General features: G+C 39.3%; 1 protein-coding gene and 1 long non-coding RNA gene across 3 annotated transcripts in view; one reads left to right on the top strand and one right to left on the bottom strand.

Annotated features, from left to right (window-relative positions):
* Positions 1-17,679, top strand: part of LOC148132221 (uncharacterized) — a 35,883-nt gene extending 18,204 nt beyond the window's left edge. The window contains exons 2-3 of the long non-coding RNA XR_015747733.1: positions 16,764-16,872; positions 17,562-17,679. This is a non-coding gene — a long non-coding RNA (uncharacterized LOC148132221). The remainder of the gene's footprint in view (positions 1-16,763; positions 16,873-17,561) is intronic.
* Positions 17,680-19,015: 1,336 nt separating this feature from the next.
* Positions 19,016-23,774, bottom strand: part of MAP2K6 (mitogen-activated protein kinase kinase 6) — a 105,833-nt gene continuing 101,074 nt past the window's right edge. For both annotated transcript variants that reach the window (XM_026675810.2, XM_087956050.1), the window contains one exon: positions 19,016-23,061. In XM_026675810.2, coding sequence (XP_026531595.1) covers positions 22,984-23,061 — 78 coding nt within the window. In that variant the 3' untranslated portion in view covers positions 19,016-22,983. The remainder of the gene's footprint in view (positions 23,062-23,774) is intronic.

A 23,774-nucleotide genomic window follows, 5' to 3' on the forward strand; every position in this document is an offset into this window, starting at 1 on the left:
AAAGGCTATATATGGCCTTCAACCTTCCCAGTAAGTTGAGATCAAATTGGTACATTCTCTCCTTATCTTATGTTGCAAACTGAGAAGAGAAGTAAAATTAAAATGTGGCTGTGAGCACATTAATTTATGGAGACTGAGAAGCATTGTTGGGTGATAGAGAAGAAGACACATTATGTGCATTCTCAAAAGAGAAGATGAAGGGAGATTAGCAAGACAGCATGTTGCCCTTTTTCTTCAGTTACAGATTAACAGAGTTGGAAGGGACCTTGTAGGTCATCTCGTCCAACCCCTGCCCAAGCAGACCCTACATCATTTTTGACAGATGGCAGTCCAGTCTCTTCTTGAAAGCTTCCAGTGATGAAGCTCCCACTACTTCTAAAGGCAAGCTGTTCCGTTGGTTGATTGCTCTCACTGTCAGAAAATTTCTCCCTATTTCCAGGTTGAAACTCTCCTTGTCCATTATTCCTTGTCTGGCCTTCAGATGCTTTAGAAAATAGTTTGACTCCCTCTTCTCTATAGCAACTCCTCAAATATTAGAAGACTGCTATCATGTCTCCCCTGTCTCCTTCTCTTCACTAGACTAGCCATGCCCAGTTCCTGCAACCATTTATCGTATGTTTTAGCCTCCAGTCCCCTAATCATCCTGGTTGCTCTTCTCTGCACTTTTTCTACAGCCTCAGCATCTTTTTTATAGTATATTTATATAGTGTGTTTTTATAGTGTATAGTCTGCAATGTTCACTATTTTGGCTATCTCGGTTTTATGAGACAACAATTTTTCTCATTAATGGCAATGGAAGAAAACATCAGTTCATAGCATAGAACACCTCCATCAACCCTCTGATTTCAAGCATACCATTTTTCAGACTCTGTGCTCATGACTATGGATCCAACTATAATGTCTGCCTATAAAGAGAAGCTTTAAGATGCCTCAGACTTGCAACAGTATCTCAAAATGCCAGCAGCATACCTATGCTACTGAGAGCTTTCATGATTCATAAAATGTCCCTCTGTCTAGCAAAAATAATAAAAGTTAGTCATTAACTAATAACATCTATAGCAAACGAAGGTGCCAAAATGCCAATAAACATATGCAGTACCATCTCATAAACTTTGCCATTTTGGACCTGTGTCTGACATATGATACAAGTAAGTTCCGGTGTTGGCACAATGTGTTTAGACAATTCCTTGCTTACCAGTTTGCTCTGCAGATGCCTCGGGGAACAGCTGACTTTGTTCTCCCTTCACATCCCACACTTCAGAGAACCAAAAATAACATTCTATTTTCCTTCCATATATTGTACTGTAAAAAGATTTCTGCAGTATATTCAGTTTTCTAAGAATCTATCTTTCTTTCTTTCTTTCTTTCTTTCTTTCTTTCTTTCTTTCTTTCTTTCTTTCTTTCTTTCTTTCTTTTCTTTCTTTCCTTTCTTTCTTTCTTTCTGTCTGTCTCTGTCTGTCTGTCTGTCTGTCTGTCTATCTATCTATCTATCTATCTATCTATCTATCTATCTATCTATCTATCTATCTATCTATCTATCTATCTATCTATCTATCCATCCATCCATCCATCCAATCTGTTTACTGTCTGTCTATATCCAGGGGTGGGCTTCAAAAAGTTTAGCAACGGGTTCTCTGCCTGGTTGCTGGGTGGGCATGGCCATTGTGGGTATGGCCTAGTCGGCCTCCTTCACCATGGCAGGGGGAGCGTTTTTGCCATCCCCAGGCTCAGAAGGCTCTCTGGGAGCTGGAAACAGGCCCATTTCCAGCCTTCCCGAACTTCCGGGAGGCCTGTTTTTGCCCTCTCTGAGCCTCTGCACACACCCTGCACTTACCTGCATCCAAAACAAGCCGGGTGGGGACTCCTGGGAGGGGCAAGGTGGAATGGGCGGGGCCAGCCAGGAGTGGGATTTGGGGGTTCTCTGAACTGCACAGAATCTTAGCTAGGGGCTCTCCCGAACCCCTGCAAACCCCCAGCAGCCCACCTCTGTCTATATCTGTCTATATCTATTTATCTGTCTGCCTGTCTGTCTATCGTCTATCTATCATCTACTATCTGCCTGTCTGCATCTATTTATCTCTCATCTGTCTACTGTCTGTCTATATCTATCTGTCTATCTTTGTCTCCTTGTCTCTGTCTGTCTATCTATCTATCTTCTATCTACTATCTCTGCCTGCCTGCCTGCCTGCCTGCCTGCCTGCCTGCCTGCCTGCCTCTCTCTCTCTCTCTCTCTCTCTCTCTCTATCTATCTATCTATCTATCTATCTATCTATCTATCATTTGTCTAATTCAATTGGTCTCAACTCACTCATTCCTCAACTTTGTGCCTGTGTCTACAACTTTTAGGCTCCACAGTCTTGACTTCTAAATCAACACATCTGGAGGGCATCAGGTTGAAAGAGACTGTACCAGATTTTTAAAAACATTAACATTATAAAATGGAAGAATTGTGTTAAACCTTGGGCAAGCATAAATTTTGAGAATAGTTCAACAATGGAAAATGACTTCCAGAAAACCATATTTTCCTCCTCTTTTCAATGAAGTTTTTCAAGGAATATAAGTATTTGGATTTGTGCTCTTTTTAGGCCCGTGGCTTAACCTCATTCTTTAATCAGGTTTTCTTTTGCCATAAAATGATTCATTAGGTTTTAAAAAATAATCTAATGTGAAATAAAGTACAGGCATCAAGATATTCAGATTTTATGACTTCTGACATTGTGGCAGAGTTGATTCGAACAGCTTTGCTCTATTACTTACAGCTATGGAAAAACAAACAAACCACACTTTGAAACATGTCTCATCAGATGAGACTTCTAAATGCATCTTGCCTTCTGTTGTAGAAGCAGAATTGCCCCATGATGCTCTAAAAATGCGAAATCAGGCAAAGAGAATAGCTTTCATCTCACTTCCAGATAAAAACCATCCAATGGACTTTAGAGGATGGGAGGGAATTCTCAGAAGAGAATGGAAGATAACAGAATAACAGAATTGGAAGGAACCCTGGAGGTCTTTCAGTCCTCCAAGATGACACAGAAGAGGAACAAACTTTCCCTCCCTGTAATAGACAGTGATCTTGTGAATCAGGGGTACACATTTTTTGTCAATTGGATGGTCCCAGCACACTTTGGTGGCACGTTGAGGCTCATAATCTGAGTGTGAAGGAGACAGGGTCCATTTTGAAGGCACCTTCAGGGTAAAATGAGTTCATAAAATGAGCTTACCATGTTGCCCCTTAAAGCCCACCTCCACATACAAAAGAAGGAGGCTCATCCATTGGAGGCAAAAATCAAAATCAAAGCGGATACATAATACAGGGAGTCCTTGACTTACAACCATTCATTTAGTGTTCAAAACTACAACAGCATTCAAAAAAGTGATTTAGGATAGATTCTCATACTTACATTCAACCGTTCAATAGAGCTGGAAGGGACGTTGGAGATCATCTAGTCCAACCCCCTGCTCAAGCAGGAGACCCTATAGCACTTCAGACAAGTGGTTCTCCACTCTCTTCTTAAAACCCTCCAGTGATGAAGCACCTACAACTTCCCATGGTCATGTGGTCAAAATGTAGTTGCTTGGCAACCAGTGCTGGGGAGTCATGCGATCACTATGTTGAACCTTCCCAGCCAGTTTCTGCCAAGCACAGTCAATGGGGGAAGCCAGATTCGCTCAATGAATGTATGACTCACTTAACCACTGCAGTGATTCTCTTAACAACAAACAGTGTGAAAAAAAACTCACTTAGCCACTGCCTTGCTTAGCAACAAAAATGTGGGGCTCAAGTGTGGTCGTAAGTCAAGAACTACTTGTATTATTCCTAAGTTTTCCTTTTGTTCATACTTGCTTCAAGTTCACAAGCAGGTAAGTTGCTAACACCAACTCTGCTTGGTGTCTACTTTTCAAACTATGAGAACTGAATGAGGGGGAGACTGGATCACACGCCACCCACCACCCCCCACTGGCCAAACCTCCTGCCCCATTCCTCTTGCTCAGCTCTCTCTGCTCCACATATTAGTGGGGTAATTTTTGCAGTAGGAAGTTCCATCCTGTGGGAATCATCCCTGCAATATAAGCTGGGCTGGAAGACTACAAAACAACCTTTCCTTTCAGCTACTCATCCTTTAATGTAGAGAGCAAGATGGAGGAAAAGAATGGATCCATTGACATGGTACTACCGTCTGCCCCACATTCTCCTGATCATGCAGACTTCTCCATACGTTCAAGCATCTGACCAGAGGTTCCTTTCAACTGAACTATTTTAGAAGAAATCATTTCAAGCAGCAAGCAGTGTTTGTTTTTTTAAGCTCCTTTTTGATTTCTCTCAAACACGCTGATTGCTTGGCTCATAGTTGTTCCATTATATTCATCTGATTATCCGTTGTTGGCTTCACAATATTCCCCCTTCCAGCTTGCCAAGGCTATCTGGCTCACCAGGATATTGTTCTACATAGTCCCTTGTTCTGATCCAAGAGACAGTTTGTGAGTCCTTAGATCAAATGTTGCGGAGATGGGGAAGAATTCTATCAACCCTGATAATTAGAGGGTTGAATCTAAAATGCTTTTGAAAATGTATCTTTATACTGCAATCATTGACTATCAGAGCAGATGCTGAAGCTTCTGGGCAGTAGGCATTGTGTATATTCACTAAAGGCTGTGTGGCAGCTAGAGATACAGGTAGTCTTCAACTTACAACCATTCATTTAGTAACTGTTCAAAGTTACATCAGTGAAAAAAGTGTCTTATGACTGTTTTTCACACTTACAACTGTTGCAGCATCCCCAGGGTCATGTGATCAAAATTGGGACGCTTGGCAACTGGCTCATATTTATGGTAGTTGAAGTGTCCCATGCTCAGACAAGGAATAATGGATGGAAACTGCTCAAGGAGAGATTTAACCTGGAAATAAGGAGAAACGTTCTGACAGTGAGAACAATCAACCAATGGAACAGCTTGCCCTCGGAAGTTGTGGGAGTGCCATCACTTGAGACTTTCAAGAAGAGATTGGACTGCCACCTGTCAGAAATGGTGTAGGGTCTCCTGCTTGGGCGGGAGGTTGGACTAGATGACCTACAAGGTCCCTTCCGACTCTGATTATGTTATCTGTTATGGCATTATCATAATTGATGACGATGTTATCCATTCAGTCATGTCTGATTCTTGGCAAAGTTTCTCCATATCTTTTGATCTTGCACTATTTCTTTGAGGTGTTCTTCGCTCTGGCTGTTGTCAGCTTTGAGGGTAACCAGCCATTGTGTTCTTTGACAGCCTGGTTTCTTTTTACCACTAACTCTTCCAAGCATAATTGCTTTCTCCAGTGAATTCTCCCACATGAAATGGCCAAAATAAGTGAGACACACTTTTCTGATTTTTCCTTCTAGTGACATATCTGGTGTTATGTGCTCCAATACTTGCTTGCTAGTCATCTTCGCTGTCCAAGGAATACATAGGAACCTCCCCCAGCACCACAGCTTCAACGAGTCAATTTCCTGTCTGATAATATCATAATGATACACACCTTTACTGTTTTTCTACTAAGTAAGGTCTCTTATCCTTAATCCTCACAATCGTCTGATCCTTCTCTGACTGCCCAGACAGCCTCTGTCCTTCCCTAGCCTCCACAACCTCCGGAGCCACACTTCCACTCCCTGTCGGCTGTTCCTCCTCTCCCTCAGAGTCAGTCTCCACCAGGAGCATGACAAGTTCCAAGAAGGCTCCACACCCATTTGTACTATTCAGGTGACCCTGATGACACAGATAAACCTCCAGGTGGCCTCAATTACTAAGAGAATGTAGTTGTCTGCAAGGAATATCAATCCTTCCACTCTTCATCATCCAGTCAGAGCTGAAGAAGCTTCTTCAATGAGAAATGAAATGTCTTCAAAGAAAAACCAGAAAGTCCAGTTGCCTGTTGAAAAAGCACCTTTGGGACAACCATGGCCTGGATGACTGAGAATCTCTATAGACATTTCCCCATCAGTTATCTTTAAATCAGAAGAACCCAGAATATCTTGAGGCCTTACCCAATAGATCAAAAAGAGACACACAGGTATAAATTGCTCTTCATTCTGCTTTATGTAACCTTCAGGCCATTGTTGGCTATTTGATATTTGGTGAATTTAGTAGATGGAGAGAGGTGAAACTGTAGAAACAGCCAATATTATGAGGTAAAGTATTCATCACTAAAGACCTTTCAGAACTATAGAATTTGGCCAAGTATGCCATTTCATACCAGACTCTCTTTTACAGGAAAAGAAAGCTGAAGAGAAACAGTAACAATAGATATTGGAAGATGATCAGACTCCAGGAACAGTTAACTCAAAAGAAATCTTCAGCCAAAGATCCAGTCTGTGTGTGTGTGTGTGTGTGTGCGCGCGCATGCACCCAAAAACCCAAACAGAAGCAAAAAAAAAAAAAAAAGTTTAAAAAAACATAATTCTTTCTACTCCTGGCCTAGCCAAAGCCACAAAAAACTGGAAGTCTCCAATTGATGCCTGATCTTGTTTGATATTTCCAAAGATGCTTTAAAGTTGAGAGATGTTTTCAAATCCTTGTGGAACTTAGCAAGCTCTCATGTTTGATTGTGGTTGGGAAAAAACCAAATCTAAATCTTTCTAAGAAGTAGATTTTCTCTTGCAGGGTTCAGAACCTGATCTACGGTATGATTGTGTAAAACTATGTTTGGAAACTCCAGCCAAACCTTGTAAGAAATACTCCAAGACCTTCACAACGCTATACTGCCTCATTTATAGGGGGGGAAAACCCACAGAGGGCCCTGACTATATACAGTTATTCTAAGATATTGGATACTATTTATACAGTGATGGGCAACTTTTCAGGGGTCTGGAGCTGCAGAAAGCCCTCTGATGAAGCAATGACATCACCAGAAGGAATAAAAATGAAAACATATTATTTATTATCCTACTGGATCTTCCAAGGACTCTCCATATGTTTGAGCAGTTTGTGGGGTTTGGTATGGGGATGGAAGCAAGTCTCACCCAATCATTGAGAAGAAACTTTTTTTTTTGTATCAGAATTTGATCATTTAAATATCACTTTTTCATGCTGCGACCTGTGTTTTGGAAGGATGCACGTCAGTGGTGGAATTCAATTTTTTTTTTACTACTGGTTCTGTGGGAGTGGCTTATTTGGTGGGCATGGCTTGTGGTCATATGACTGGGTGGGTGTGGCTTAGTGGTCATGTGACTGGGTGGGCATGGCTTGGTGGTCATGTGACTGGGTGGCCAAGGCCAACTCAATGTCACTCACATCAAGGGGTGCCTCACCTGGCCCCTCCCCTCCCAGCCATTCCTTGTCACCCACCCTCAACTTATCTATAGTTCTGTAAAAATGTTCACCTTTTTTGACTTTATTATCTGCATACTATAGATGTACTTTCATGGACCACTGAAAGGAGGAAATGGCTCACATGCTTTACTCAAGAGTGTGATAGGCAACAGGCTTTTAAGGGGCTGCCACAAAGAAAGGGGGACAATGTATTTTCCAAAGAAGCAGAATGCAAACAAGAAGCAATGGATGGAAACTGAACAGAGAGAAGCAACCTAAAACTAAGGAGAAACTTTCTGACAGTGAGAACAATTAACCAGTGGAACTGCCTGTCTCCAGAAGTTCTGGGTGCTCAATCACTGGAAGTTTTTAAGAAAAGAATGGACAGCCATTTCTCTGAAATGGTATAGGGTTCACCCCAAGGTCCCTTCTAAGTATTATTCTGACACCTTTCCCAGGAGTTCTACTCAGAGTTTGGCATCCTCAGTTTTCTTGCCTGAGCTGGGGGTTGGATTAGAAGACTTCCAAGGTCCCTTTCAACTCTGGTTAAACACATGTGTATTTTATGCTCTGGACTATTGACATTGAATGCATGTAAACCCTGAAAAATATGTGGTAGCCCTGGGCAAAAGAAAGGCAGAAAAGTCACTCTAGGTGTAGGGACAGTGTAAAATATTAACACATGATAAATAACGGAACAATTAAAAATAATAGCACAGAGTTTTATCTCTCTCTCTCTCTTCCTATTTTTTTTTCTTTCTTTCTTTCTTTCTTTCTTTCTTTCTTTCTTTCTTTCTTTCTTTCTTTCTTTCTTTCTTTCTTTCTTTCTCATACACACACACACACACACACAGAGCACTTAACAGACAAGCATTTTGGAAGCAGCTCCTTTAAATTTCTCCAAGGGTTGAGTGGATTCACGCACCCCCTCTGTCAGACCGCACTCCTTCTCACTCCAGCACTTTAACTCACAAGGGGAAAGCGATACTTGCAGAGTCCATGGGGAATCCTTGAAGAAGATTTTTAAAGACCTGCTTCCAAAATGCATTTCTTTTACGTTGCAAAAGTGCTCCAAGACTCAATTCACCCCCACCCCCTCTGTCAGACCGCACTCTTTCTCACTCCAGGCACTTTAACTCACACGGGGAAAGTGATACTTGCAGCATCCGTGCCTTTCTTCCTTTTCCCGGGAAGAAAGAGGACGTGGGGAATGGAAAGCTAGGAGAGCGATTGCAAGTGAGCAACCGGGCGATTGGGTTGGGGGTGTGGCCAGCCAGGGATTGCCACCGGTTCGGCAACCCATGCCAGATAACCTCTACCGGTTCGCCCGAATAGGTGCGAACCCGTTGAATAGCACCTCTGACGCACGTAACATTTTCCTGATGTAAACCTTATTACTGTTTTGAGTGATTGACCTATTCAGGTCAACTCATGGGCATCAGAATTCAAAAAGTGAGCTCTGATTGTTGAGAAACCTATTAGTGTCTATTACTGGAGATTCAGAATGCTGGTCTGTGACCATAATAAAAAATGATTGTCTATTACTGCAGATTCAGTGTAGCTTGGTCTCAATCAGAGGGTTTCACTCACAAAATCTTACTTTCTTGAACCAAGGCTTCTCCTCAAATTAGATTGCTCAAATGAGATGATCCAAAGGGCTGTTAATTAAAAAGGAAAACTCTTTGCATATCTAAATCTGGAATAATATTTTCTATTAAGAATAGTGGTAGAAGAGAGAGAACTAGACCAAGTAAAGGCTACACATAACTAATATGAAAGAAGGACAAGCAGTGACATGATAGCAGTGTTTCAATATCTAAGGGCCTCCATAAAGAATAGGTCTATCTATTCTCCAAAAGCACCTGAAGGCAGAACATAAAGTAATGGATGGAAAGGAGAGAAGCAACTTAGAACTGAGGAGAAATTTCCTGACAGTAAGAACAAGTAATCAGTGGAATGGCCTGCCTTCAGAAGTTGTAGGTTCTCTAACACTGGATATTTTAAAGAAGAGATTGAATAACCATTTGCTCTTGAGCAAGGAGTTGGACTAGAAGACCTCTGAAGTCCCTTCCAACTATTAGTTTGTTCTGTTGTTCTCTTCAAATATAACTCGTGATAATGTGTTTCTCTAAAATTGGGTGCTTCTTTTATGTTCTTTTTTTTAATTTACAAAAAAAGGTAGGCTACTTCAAAATTCAGTATACAGGTTCAAAAATCACGTATTAGAACGAAGTTTCTTTTTGTGCTATTGGTTTTTGTTGAGTAGTTTGTCTTTAGGAGGTGGTATTTTTGTATTCTTTTAATACACACACATATATTAACTGCCATAGTGCATACATATTAAAGAAAAGGCTGAATCCTTATTCAGTATAATTCCTAGGGATTATACTGAAATTCAAACAACGGTATCATTTTACATCACATATTTATTATTTGGGCATTCCAGTTAACACATAGTTATATAATTTGTATAAGCTGAAGGGTTAACAGTTGTTGCATAATTCAATGACGGCTAGATTTACAGTTATTGTATATAAGCCATAAAATTACTAAGTATTTGGAGTACAGTTCTCATTGTCCAAAGTCCCCAAAGACACTGAAAGCAAACCTTTGTAGAAACACAACTTTGGAAGAAATCTGGATTATTGCAATAGCTAAAAGAAAGAAGAAAAGATGATATTTTGGAATTATTTATTTGTTGGGACCTTCAGAGCAGCAACTTCTGCTTTTCTCTGTTAGAATGCAGCTGCTTCTTTAGAACAATTGTTCATTCCTAGAACTGAATTTTCTGTATTTGAAACATTATTTATTATTACAGTTAGAATTTGTAAGTCCATGATGGACTTGCAAATAAACCAAGATTTGGATTTGAACATTGCCTTAGATGTTATCTTAGGAAAGTTATCCTCTGCTTTTCTGGAGCCCATAGCTATTGTTCCCAGTTGACCTATAAATGAAAACTGGGATTAATTCCAGCTTCCTGGCTTCTTCTATTGCTTGTACAAAGAGGGGAATATAAGGTCAGCAAATGAGCTCTGTCCCAACTTAATAAAACAAGGTCTTCCAAAAGTAAAGCTGTGGGACTGATCAGCATGTAAACATGAATAGAACTACTGAAGTTTTTCATTTGAAATTATGGTAGGAAATGTACCGGTCACCTGTGATGGTTTCTGCATATATTTAAGATAAAAGTCTATGGAGATTCTCAGTCATCCAGGTCATGGTTGTCACAAAGGTGCTTTTTCAAGAGAAATTGGACTTTCTGCTTTTTCTTTGAAGATTTTCACTTCTCATCTAAGAAGCTTCTTCAGCTCTGAATTCAGCTCTTCTTGCAGAGCTCATCTTGGATGAGAAGCGAACTGTCTTCAAGGAAAAAACAGAACCAAGTTTCCTATTGAAAAAGCACTTTTGTGACATTTAAAATAAATGTGCACTCATTCAACAATGAGCATCTATACAAGAACAGTGTGAAATGGGGCTCCTCACTGAAAATCAATTCCATGTGCAAAATTCATGTGTTGGTGTATGAACCAATCTTTTCAGTCTGGCAGTACTGACATTTACAACTTGCTTTATTCAGAGACCTCAAATCTGGCTGTGTAAACTCATAAACTTTTTGTGATCACCACCATTTAATAATTTAAATAACCTTGGCCTTTCCAGAAGGAAAAATGGAAGGGATTAATCTACAACTAAGACAAAATGGGAAAGCATTAAGGACCCCAGTGTTTGCTTCATCAAGACCATCTGTTTGCCATTTGAATGGAAGAACAGGTGGTTTCTTTCTAACTTCAGGTTTGTGACTACAAAGTGGGGCAGGCTGCGTTCCACCAGAAAGTGCACTTTAGCTTCGATCTGTTTCAATGACTTCCAAGCTATTTTCAGATGAATATGAATGAGATGGAATCATCCTTTGTGAGAAAAATAACTGGGACTTAATGCGTATGCCACCAAGATACTAATGATATCTGGTTATCCAGTTTTTAAAGGCTTTCCATTTGTACTGAGTATATTTCAATTGCATGGAGGTTTTTTTTTTAATCAAACTGCTCTGACAATGATTTCCAGATTGCTGACATCATAAATCTAAACTGAAAATACGCTGTTTTGAGCGTCACCTGATATCTTTTGTTTGTTTGTTTTCTTTTCTGTTAGACTTCAGCAGTGAATTGCACCCAGAATTCCATGTGAGATAACAATTTCAGCAAATCCAGACGAAAAGTACTGATATGTAGCCTTCAGAGAGTATTCTGAAAATATTCAAACTCAGGAGCAAAACTCAACTAAAGATACTAGAAAAAATAAGTGTTCTCCAAAAAAGAAAAGAAAAATACTCAAAGGGAACTGAGATTAAGGAACAAAATTTGAAGAAGGTACTGTTGATAACTTACAAGAGAAACAAGAACAAATTTAAGGGAAACAAAAGGAAAAATAAAATTAAGAGGTAAAATAAAAAAAAAACAATTGTTTGGGATGAAAAGTTATATATATTGAAAGAAAATTTTCCATCGTATTTGCAGAATGATATAAAATATAACACACAAAAATAGGCAAGCTACTCCTCACTTTGTTAGTTAAGTGCACATATTATCAGAGTTCCAACACTTAGAAAAGTATTTTTTTAATATTCCATTTACATTTGGAAGTCAATGGTAATAGCTCCAGGATATATTTTTTTTCTAGTGAGCAGACACCAATGATGATGAGAATCTATGGAAATTGTAATTATCTTGACAAGACAAATATTTCTTAATATCTTGGAAAGCAGAAAAAGTGGAGAAGAAAGATTAAAACAAATGGACCAGTCTTTTTCCAAAGTATATTGCTCCTTCATTGCTTTCCTTTCCTAAGATGTGCGTGTGAGAGAGAGTGTGTGTGTGAGAGAGAGAGAGGGAGGGAGGGAGGGAGATGAAAGAGGCTGCTCCTTCTCCTCCTCTTCTTTAAATAAAATAATTTGTTGATGATGTTATTCAGGAATACTATGGAAGGACCAATCTCCTCTCTCTTTCTTATAGTTACAGAGTGGAATATGAAAAAGGTATCATGAAAAGGTGAAAGAAAGAAAACGGAATTTGGGGTCTTATAGGAACTGTGCTAAATGTTAAATCCTCTGAAGCTACAGAACACTCAAAGCTCAATGCAGGTAGTCCTTGACTTACAAACATTTGTTTAGCGACTTTGAAATTACAACAAGCACTGAAAAAGGGACTGATGACAATTTTTCACACTTATGACCATTGCAGGATTCCCCATGGTCATGTGATCAAAATTTGGATTTTTGGCAACTGGCGTGTATTTATGATGGTTGCAATGTCCCCGGAGTGCCCTTTGTAGCATTCTGACAAAGTCAATGGGGAAGCCAGATTCACTTTACAGCCATGTCACTAACTTAACAACTCCAGTGGTCCAATTCACAAATGTGGCAAGAAAATAGTAAAAAGGGGCAAAGCTCACTTAACAGCTGTATTACTTAGTGACAGAAATTTTGGCCTCAGGTATGGTTGTAAACCAAGGGCTACCTGTAATAATGTTTGTTATACGGAGATTTATTTATTTATTTTGTACATTTAATGTACATTGTACATTATTTTTTAAAGAATAATCCCCCATTTGTATTCAGATAGAGCTTCATTTTTACTACTGAGGCATTGCTCTTGATCAACTGGAATGAACATATGAGCAGAGCTACCACAGAAACACCCATCTCTACTAATCTCTAGACAACCCATGCATCTGTTTGGCAGAATGATTCAAGAAATCGTATTTCTGATCGTCATGGTTAAGTCATGTTAAGGCTGTAGGATGTCTAACCCCCAAAAAGAATGCAAAGTAAGACAGGAGCCCTACCAAATATTCAGCTCTATAAACTGGTTCAACCAAGAGTATACAGAAAATCTTACCACAACTTAGAAGTCTGATAAGCTCTCCTGGTAACTGGTTTGTAAGTTCTCCTGGGAAACAAACGACATTCAAAAATCCCTTTTGACATTCAAAAAGATGAAACATTAAAGGCCACTTGCTAACAATCAAGGAATTCAAATGTTGTCTAATGCATTGTATTAATGCATTGTCTTGATGCATTGTCTTGATACAGGTCCACCTGGTTCTACATGTCAGATTCCACCCGGGGGATTTTTTTGGTTCCAAATAAGAATATTCCTATTCTTCATCCATTATTTGAGGCTCTGTCTCATACTCAAGAGATTTACAATTATGAAAGAACCACTGAAAACTGCAACCTAGGACTGTGATGGAGAACCAAAACCTAGGATCGTGATGGAGAACCTGTGGCATGCAGAGCCATTTATGCCGGCACATGAGTTGCAGGCAAAATTACCTCACGGCGCATGTGTATGCCTCACCACTGATTTTCAGCCGGTTTGAGGCCTTATTTGGTGTCCCAGAGGAAGGCTTCTACAGGCTTTTCAGGACGAGTACCAGGCCCGTTTCATCACTTCCTGTTTTTCTGGAAATACCTGAAATTTCGGGCCTAGTTTTCGACCTGAAAAGCCTGCAGAAGCCTTCCTGAAGCCTCTGGGAGGCCGAAAAAGACCTCAAACTGGCCAAAAATCAGCTGTGAGGCACTTTACAGGCAAGGGGGTGGCAGGGGGTGGGTGAGGATTGCACGCACATGCATGGGGGGGCACGCATTTCCTTCTGGGTGCTGGCACACAAGTGCGAGTATGCAAGTGCACGCACAATTTTTGGCACAGGAGCCCAAAAAGTTTAGCTACCACTGACCTAGGAGTTGACCATGTCCAAGATGAACTTGAGGTAGATCCCAAGTTGTGGGTTCCAGTCTTGAGATTCTTTTTCTTTTTTCATCTCACAGATAAAAAATTCAAGGTTGATTAGAAGGTGGCATTTTTTTCTTATTTCTCAGAAAGGATCGATCAAACCACCAACCCAAAAAATCTGTATGGCAATTCTACAGTAGGAGAATATTCTATCTGAGAAGCAATAGGCCTTTATATTAGGATTTCCACTGGAGAGCAAATCCTGGTTCCAATAGAAGATAATATTTGTAGTTCAGGGTTGAACTGGTGTTCTCTGAGCTTTGTGGTTTTCTTGCCACTTCATTACCAAACTAGATAGCATTATCATCATCATCATAATCAAATCCTAGTTCTATACCATATGGTAGAAAAATGTAAATCCAAAGTATCTCTATATGCAGCATTTGTTGATTTTAAATATAACCTAGACTCTTATTTCTAGCAGAATCTTCCAGGAAAAGTTTAAGGCTTCCTTCATACTGTATTTATAGTATTGTCAATGCCACATTGAGAAGGGGGAATTTTACAAATTGTTTTCTACCTCGGGACAGGCATAGCTGTTTTCTGATCTTTTGCAATTCTGTATTAATCAGCAGCTCGCAAAACTTACTTGGACAAAGGTACCCAAAATTACTTTATGCACATCATAATGATTTTATCAAAAATCCAGTTTGCCTCGGGTGGGCTCTTTCTAAGGACTATACTGACAATCAGCTCGTTTAATTGCGAGAAGACATCAATGAGCAGGTGAAATGAATGTCTGGGGGTTGTACTCTATGCCTTATGAAGAGAGTGCAAATTTGAAGTGTGCTGCAGACTTGTAGAACTTTTTGTAGAAAAGTAGGAGTATTATACAGGAATTGTTTTTCCTAAAAAGGAGATGTGCATGCTACAGTTCAAGGCTGTTCCTGGCTCAACTTTTATTCTGAGTTCCTCAATTTCATCTCGAAGCTACATTGTAGCTTAAGATAGGTTGGTCCAAAATGTTGTCCTTATCTAGTAATCTCTGGTTGAAATTTAACTTCTTCTCAGTGAGTCTAGCTCCACTAATAAATATTAATGCATTTTATTCTGTTTGGTAAAAGAACTTGTGGATAAACTGCTAACTTTTGGCTTATGCTATCTCCAGGCTATGATCAAGATGGAATGCTTTGTCCACAGTGCTGAATGGCCAAAAAAATATATCTAGTCTGTAACGATGTCAAACCCTGGAGATTGAATCTTCAGCAAGGAATACAGGTAGTCTTCGAGTTACAACCACGATTGAGTCCCAAATTTCTGTTGCTGAGTGAAACATTTAAGAAAGTTTGCCCAATTTACGGTTTTTCTTGCCACTGTTGTTAGGTGCATCATTGCATTTCTTAAGTTAGTAACATGGTTGTTAGAGGAGTCTGGCTTCCCCATTGACTTATCAGGTTGCAAAAGCTGATCACATAACCTGGGGACATGGCAATGGTCATAAAAATAAACCAGTGCGAAAAATGGCCATAAGTCACTTTTTTCAGTGCCATTGTAACTTTGAATGGTCACTAAATGAACTGTTGTAAGTCGAGGATTACCTGTGGCTCTGATGTTTGAGCCTGCTTTGTTAGGGGACGAAGACTCGGACAATGAGGAAGAGGAGGATTTGGAAATGCCTTCCTCCCCAGGACCTTCCTCTTCGGCAATGCCTTCCTCCCTGATTGTGCCTCAGGTGTCGGCAGATAACCGGGAGGGAAGACCTGAGGCTAATCAGGAAAAGGAGGAGGGCGTATCAGTCTCTGACTGAGAATCAAGCAGAGGAATGCTGGCTTGATGCGAGGCAACGTCGCAGGCAAAAGTGCGAGCTGCAACACAGAAAGAAGGGACGAACCAGAGACTGAGCTGAGGGACTGATGCCCCACAGGGAATAAGTGGGCGTGTTTGCTCTGGGAGCTTCGTTTGGGGCGTGTTACTTATCCAGAGGAGCTCCGAAGTATTCTGTGACAGTTTGTGTGATTTATATTCCTGCTTTCTTGTCGGACTTGGCAGACAGCGTGTGAGTCTGCCAAGAACTTTATCGGCTCAAGGAATTTAACTCTATAATTACTGGATTTGCTTGCTTGTTTGTATTCAGTTGGAATTTGGACTTCTCACCTCTTTCGTACAGGTGAGACATAACACCTGTATATTTTGGACATGCCCAAACTTCTTTCAGTCTTAATATTTTCTCATGGTCTGTGGATACCGTTATGCCGCTGGAGCAGTCAGAACAGCTGTACGTAATATTTGGTTGGCTCAACTTTTCTATTTTACTTTGTACTTTTTTGACCTTCTTACATTTCTACTGGGTTTTAAACTGCTGGACATGGGCCATCATCACATGATCTTTCTCTATTTACAGCTCTACTATGGTCATTGCAATTATGCAGTGAAGAAATGCAAATTGGGTGAATTGTGATTTGTGGAAGTTCAGGAGCCTCTGTAAATGTATTCTGAAATTTGCACAATATTTTCATTATAATGTGGAATCTTTTCTTTTTTAAGGAACATTTTATGTCTTTCCATTGTAGGAAATAATATGGTGATGAATTACACTAATTTATTGTTTCCACCATTGACTAACATTTATCAGCTGGTGTTGGTCTTTAAAGTAGTATAAAAGCCTGGACAAAGAGGTTTTTTTCCTGGCTAATAAAATTTTATTGTCTATCCACAATGCTAAGCCTTTATTTTCTGTTTTAGGCTGCATGCTGATTCAATGGCTCTTACTCAAAGAATGGGGAAGCAAAATTAAAACTGACTGGACCTGGTTTACCTCCCCCCCAAAAATGGGATAATGGAAGTGGGAAAAGTAAAAGTTGTGCAATATGAAAACAATTATTAAGAGACTAAAATATAATATATAAATGTGTGTGTGTGTGTGTGTGTGTGTGTGTGTGTGTGTGTGTGTGTGTGTGTGTGTGTAAAAATGGCTGGTAAAATTGTTGATTTTCTTTCTTCTCTTAATCCCTGGGAATCACGTCAGATATTCCCCACAGAATTGTATAGCAGTATTTCTCAACCTCACCAAGATGAGTGGACTTAATTTCCAGAATTCCCCAAAGAGCTTCAATTAATCAATCAATCAGAATAGAGCTGGAAGGGACGTTGGAGATCATCTAATCCAACCTCCTGCTCAAGCAGGAGACCCTATACCATTTCAGACAAGTGTCTCTCTCCATCTCTTCTTAAAAACCTCCAGTGATGAAGCACCTACAACTTCTGAAGGCAAGCTGTTCCACTGGTTAATTGGCCTCCCTGTTCGGCAGTTTCTCCTTAAGTCCAGGTTGCTTCTCTCCTTGATTAGTTTCCATCCCTTATTTCCTGTTCTGCTCTCTGACGCTTTGGAAAATAAGCAGACCCCTTCCTCTTTGTAGCAGCCACTCAAATACTGGAATACTGCTATCATGTAATGTAATATCATACTGTATATATAACATATGATGGTGCCACTATCTGCTAATGCTATGCTGAGTGGAGACTGGCTTTTTCTTTTCACAGTGCTATGGAGGAAACTATCCCATGTAACTCAGCAATGCCTTACAACAGAAAGCCATAAGGAACAGATTGTGGGATTTCACTCCATTACATACTGCATAGAGGTAACTAAAAACTCTTGCTTGGGAGTTCTGTATAAAATTTTCCATTTCCTGTTTCAATTTGGAGTATCTCACACACCAGATGCCCTGGTGTGGGTCAGTGTTGAGAAGCTCTGAATACCAATTGTACAAATTTACGTAGGATGTATTTTCAATTCACGCACAATTAGAAAAGAAAAATAAGAGCAACCAGTAGATCAGTCAATTTTATCAGATGCACTATTTCAGCTAATCTGTCAAGTCCATTATGAAACCACTGTTTGGGAAAATGCAGCAATGGCACATTTATAGGCTCCAAGTCCCACAAAGAGTGAACAGCAGACTAGCCAAGATCTGCTGTTGTCTGTATGAACATTAAAAGGCCTTAATGTTATAGTTGAACATCATAATCAACCAACTCAAACTGAGGTGCAGAATACGTAGGCCAGAACATACACACACATAACAATGACTAGGTATTTTTGTACATTGACAAGCAGCAAATGAGGGATGAAATTCAACTACCTTGCACCACCTCAGGAGAGGTGGTAGGGACAATTTAAATCGGTTCGGAAAGGTGGTAGTGACAATTTGAATCGGTTGGCCACGCCCACCCTCTTCCTTTTAGAGACTGAGTCCCACCAAGCCACGCCCACAGAGCCAATAGAGAAAAATTTTGAATTTCATCCCTGCAGCAAATGTTATGGTTCAGAAAATATTACATTATTTGAGAATTAAAATTTTAATTTCAGGAAGAAATTAAATGGAATTAAAAGAATCCATTTTGGTCCCATGGAATCATGGATTAAGTGACTCATAATTATATGAAGCTTCATAGTTCAATGGATTTGTTCTTTCTCTTGTTTTATTTTAGACTATTAACTCCAGGGTCTGGAATTAATTAGGCTGTGTTTTATGACATAGAAAAATACTTTTGTGACATAAGAATGGGCATTTAATTTTCCTATTTTGAAAAGAAAACATTGACCAATAAATATTAGTCAACGTTTAAAACCTAAAATGCAGCAACTCATCCCCACATTATTTCCTTCAGTGGAAAGATAGATTTTCTAGTTAAAGAAATGTTCCTTTAAAACAAAAGAAAACAAAAAGACTTTCCACATTATAAGAAGGGGGGGGAAAAATCACACAAACATAATTTCTAAGGCCTTTTCTGAGGTTTGCCTGGAGACTGTATGAAAATCAGAATCCATGAAAGTATTTCCTTCATTCCCTAAATAAATGCACACCAGGCCGTCTTTAATTCATTGGTTGCTTTCCCGAACAAGTTGTGTGTGATGAAGAACCTCAGTGGAAGAATTCATAGCATTCAGAAAGAAGGAACCCCAAAGTAATTAAGAGGCTGGAAAAAAAATAGATTCTTTTGTTTTTAATGGAGGAATGAGTTATGCTATCATGGTCTACATCTGAAAGTAGGAAATGATCAAGTAGAGTGTGGCATGAGATGACAAAAGCAATACCCTGTAGAAAAGAATTCAACAATTACCTTTCAGTTCAAATAAGAGGGCAACACAGCGTGTGTGTGTGCATGCACATCTGTGAGTACCTCAAAGCCACCCCTTTTCCTTCACTGTTCCAAGCAATACTGAAAATGGGCATTCCTACTCCAGAAGCTTCTAAGATACACAATTCAAAGTTGGACACACAACTGTATTGCAAATGTCCACAGCAGTGTTTACTAGCTTGCTATCATGCATGGCAAAATGTACTGGTGTTAATAATAGGATTTTGCTTCATGCATCAGTCTCTGTCAGCTACTTCTTGCTTAGAAATGGTTTCAACAGTCATCTATATTCGTTTCTAAAATGTATGCCATTATGGTAAATTTTTCAGTACTGTTTTACAGAGGGGGCGAAAGCAACCCAGGAGGATCACCAGTTTTGCATATAGCTGTGCCCCAAATCCACGTATCATCAAAAATAATTATTCCAAAGTAAATTAACAGACAGCTGAGAATGCTGAAATTAAAGATCAGTCACAGCAGCCAATGGATTCCTGTTCTGTTAACATTTACTAGAATACATGAATGGTACTAATAGAGCCTTGCCGAACCCAGAAACATTTCCAAATATTGAAAGACTTGGAAAACATCAGCAGATGAAGGATTCATTTTTCTGTATAAAACACATAATGGGTATCTGTGTCAGTTGTATTTATTTATATGACAGCCTATAAAAATGAAGTCTCTATAACAACTTCAAGCAGGACGATCTATTTCAGAACACTCTGGAGGTGCAACTGTGCAAGTCTGTGTGACATACATGTGAATGGGCGATGTCTTCTTTTAAGCCTGTTATTTCTTACCCCTGTTTTCAGGAGACAATCTGATCAGTTATTTCTTTTCCATTTTAACCTATCATCCTTTAGAAAATGGACATGAATTCGGACTGCATTTCAAGGGGTGTGAACATTTGAGGGGAATTATGCTCACTAACATGATATGAGAACTTTTAAATAACAAAGACAAGCAAAGCTTTAAATCTGGAATAGAAAATACAGATGTTAGGCACGTTTTATTCTATAACTGTGGGAGGGTTTGTGTACCTGCCAAGAGATGAATTATATTTGGACAGACCTGACAAAAGAGCTCACAAACACCGCATTCTAATTCCTAAAACAAAGCATGAGGCGTACAGTGTTATTCTTTCCAGTCAGATTTAACTGCAGACATCACTGGCATGCTCCAGCTATTGGAAACCAATGGGAATATTAATATTGCCTATTAAGCCAAATTTGATCTCCTAAATCTCCAGCCTGCCTGTTACCACAGCACTCCGATAAAGGTGTTCTGAGGTCAAGAGGATGTAATATCCAATAGAGCTTCACTATTCCAAAAAGAAGAAAAAAGGCAACAAAACAATCTGTATGGCAAGCGTCAGATCCGCTTATAGGAAACCCCAAAATTGGGTTTAAATGACATGTTTTTCAAAGTGAGAATAGATGCTGGAACTCGTTCTAAAACCTGGCTGGCTGAGCTTTGACAATCAATCACAGCAGCTAAGAATCAACTGGGGGGGACAGGGAAGGTAACCAGACATGTAGAATAGTTACAAACCATTCTCTGCTTTGAAAAAATACAATGGAAGGGAAGGATCTTAGTGTTTTATCTGCAATTAAACATCTTCTAAATTATTTCCAGAGGACTTCCGCAAAAAAGACCATCTACACACTATAAAATATGGACCGCTAGAAAGCAGGATCAAAATATATTTGACAAAAAGCTACCTTATCAATACTAATATACTGGGTCTTCCCAATTTGATGGTCTCCAGATGTGGAAGGTGTCGATTACATATTGGCCAGCACATCTTAAAGTCCCTGGATGCATTCTTACTATACCCACAACCTCCATTTGGTGTGAACAAACATCACCACTTGAATCACTGGGAAGAATTAATTTGTCAGGAGGAAACAGAAATGCTTCTTGAACAAAAAGTTGCTGTGGAAATCACAGGAGAACTGCAGTTATTTTCATTAGATAAGATCCGGTCTTATTTATGAAACAACCCTAATAAAAAACAGCGTATCATGAAGTAAGAGAGACACACAAATTGTCATTTCCATATATTAAAACAAAATCTGACAACCACTTCTGAATGAAAAATCAAGTAGTTTTAGCCCTGCCAGTGTGTTTTTGCTGTTGCTCGTGTTAGATGAGGGAAATTATGCTTAGTTAGTAATTCCTGTTCTATCTTTTGTTTTTCAGACAGAGACTAGTCTAACGTGTGCCAGAGATGAGAATGGGATAACTTGCCACAGCCAACTTGCTGCGGCAAACTCACTGGGGCCAACTTGACACAGCCAACTCACCACAGCCAACTTGCAGCAGGTGAATTCGCCACGGCCAACTCACTGCAAGACAACTCATTGCGGGACAATTTAACAATTCTATTTATAATTATTTAAAATAAATAAAAAATATTTTAAAGTTTGCCATTCACATTTTATTCTGTCCCTCCTTTTGTATCCTTTCTTTAATTATTCTATTCCGCCATTTCTTTTATATTAGTGTAACTCTTATCCCGCAGTGAGTTGTCCTGTAGCGAGTTGGGTGTGGTCATGCATGGCGAGCTGGCTCTGACGAATTGTCATAGACCTGCCAGAGATATAGGTGGGTCTTCTTCAGGAAGAAGCAAGGAAAAAAAGATTCATGTAGGTGAGAAAGACCACTATGGGACACCTGAGAGTCCAAAGCAAGCTCAGTGTTCTCAGAACAACCTAAAACTAGTAAAATTTTGCTCGTTTCTTGATTCTCCTCCCCTTTTGTGAAACCCACAACTCTATACCTCCTTCCCACTTTCCTTTGTGAAGCCTTTTTTTTTCCTTTCAAAAGCACAAAATTCTCTACTAAACCAATATGGACTTTTTCCTTGGTTGGCCATGATCTAAAGAATTATCATTATTTAAGCAATGATCAAAGCTGCTTTTGATTTTTCCACTAACTTTTAAATAAGTCACTCTCACTGTTAATCCCACAGATCCTGATACTGAGATAGAATCTTAATCTTAAAGGTATAATTGTTTATAAAAACTTCAGTTTTAAACCAAACCACTGGAATAATAATCTCATCCAACAAATCATTTTCTTTTCTTTTTTTTCTTTTTCCATCCTGCTGATGTTCTCGCCAAAACAATCTTCAGATATATCCAAGGGAATGATGTAGACTTCCTCATACATTGCTGGTGTAACATACAAACCAAACTCTTATTTCAATGTAAATTAGTCATCCATGATATAAATGGACCATACCTTCTCTTCTTCCTTTTCTTACAAAGTACTATAAATACTCTTTTCTGTAACTTCACTGTTTTAGCTGTCATTATTGTCCACTGTCTCACATAAAAACAAAAACAAGAATTCTATTAAAAATCAAGCGCTTAACATAAATATTAAAATAATAGAAAGGACAAAATATAACTCTATATCGAACTTCATAACTACCGTAGCACCTATTACCATAAACAAAAGAAATCTGATTTGACAGAAAATTAAGTATGGCTAGTCAAGAGGTTGGTTAGAGAGCCCTAAATATCATCATTTAAATCACTCGTCGTTTTGTGTATTTTTTTGTTTATGGTTGACAATCTTATTAAAATTCATTTCACTAATCAGTTCATTCTATATCACTATGAATACCAAAGAACCCTTTAAAAAAGCCTTCTAGGGAAGGAGTTTAGGATTTTACCAAAAAAAAAAAAGGAAAATGGCCACCAGTTAAGTTCTCCTCTGGCTTTCCTGTAATGAAGGCTGTCCTACCATGACCCCCTCCTCCTTAATCCCACCAGTCCATCAAAGAATAAAATAATGTACAAGTCCTTTTTTTTCAGTTTTCCAGGATGAGTTTGACAAAAGAAGCCACATCTGTTTCTTTGGATTCATGAAAGGTAAAGAAGGTGTGTTGCTAAAAAAAAAGAAAAGAAAAGAAAGCGATGAGTGGAAGGTGACAAAAGTTCCCAATTTAAAAAATCCATATTTTTAATTTGTTTGTTTGTATCATGCCTTTATTATTTTTTACAAATAACTCAAAGCAGCGAGCGTATACAACAAACTTCCCCCTCCTATGTTGGGCTGAGAGAAAGTGACTGGCCCTAAGTCACCCAGCTGGCTTTCGTGGTTAAGGCAGGATTTGAACTCAGTCTCTCACTTTCTAGCCTGGAGCCACAAGCATCACACCAAACTAACTTAAATGGCGAGGTAGACACTTCCTGAGTGCCACGACAGAACCTTATTCCTCCCCTCATGATCAGTTTTCAGGCTTCCCAGACTTTTTTTTTTTTACTCTTCAGCCTGGTGCTTAGTCTTGCATTAGTTGCCCCAGTGCACAACTATGGGCTATTGTTTCTTGAAGGCACAAACACACAACTGCTTCTCTACTGCCCTTAACCTATTGAGATTACAACCTCCACCCACTGTTTCCTGCTCCATATCAAAAGTAGCATTTCCTGACTCCTGCTGTTTCAGGCAATGTTGTTCACTTTGCCTCCTATGCTTCATTTCATTATAGGCGAAGTTCTCCACTCTAATTGGATGCTGACCGCTGTTACTACTGCCCTTGTAGGTATTTTTTTTTTCTTTTGTGTGGTTTCCAGGACCAATGAAACACTGGAATTAATA

The sequence above is a fragment of the Notechis scutatus genome, chromosome 2 (genome assembly GCF_049901735.1).
Source record: "Notechis scutatus isolate UNSWTSFEM ecotype Mainland chromosome 2, rNotScu1.2, whole genome shotgun sequence".
NCBI lineage: Eukaryota > Metazoa > Chordata > Lepidosauria > Squamata > Elapidae > Notechis > Notechis scutatus.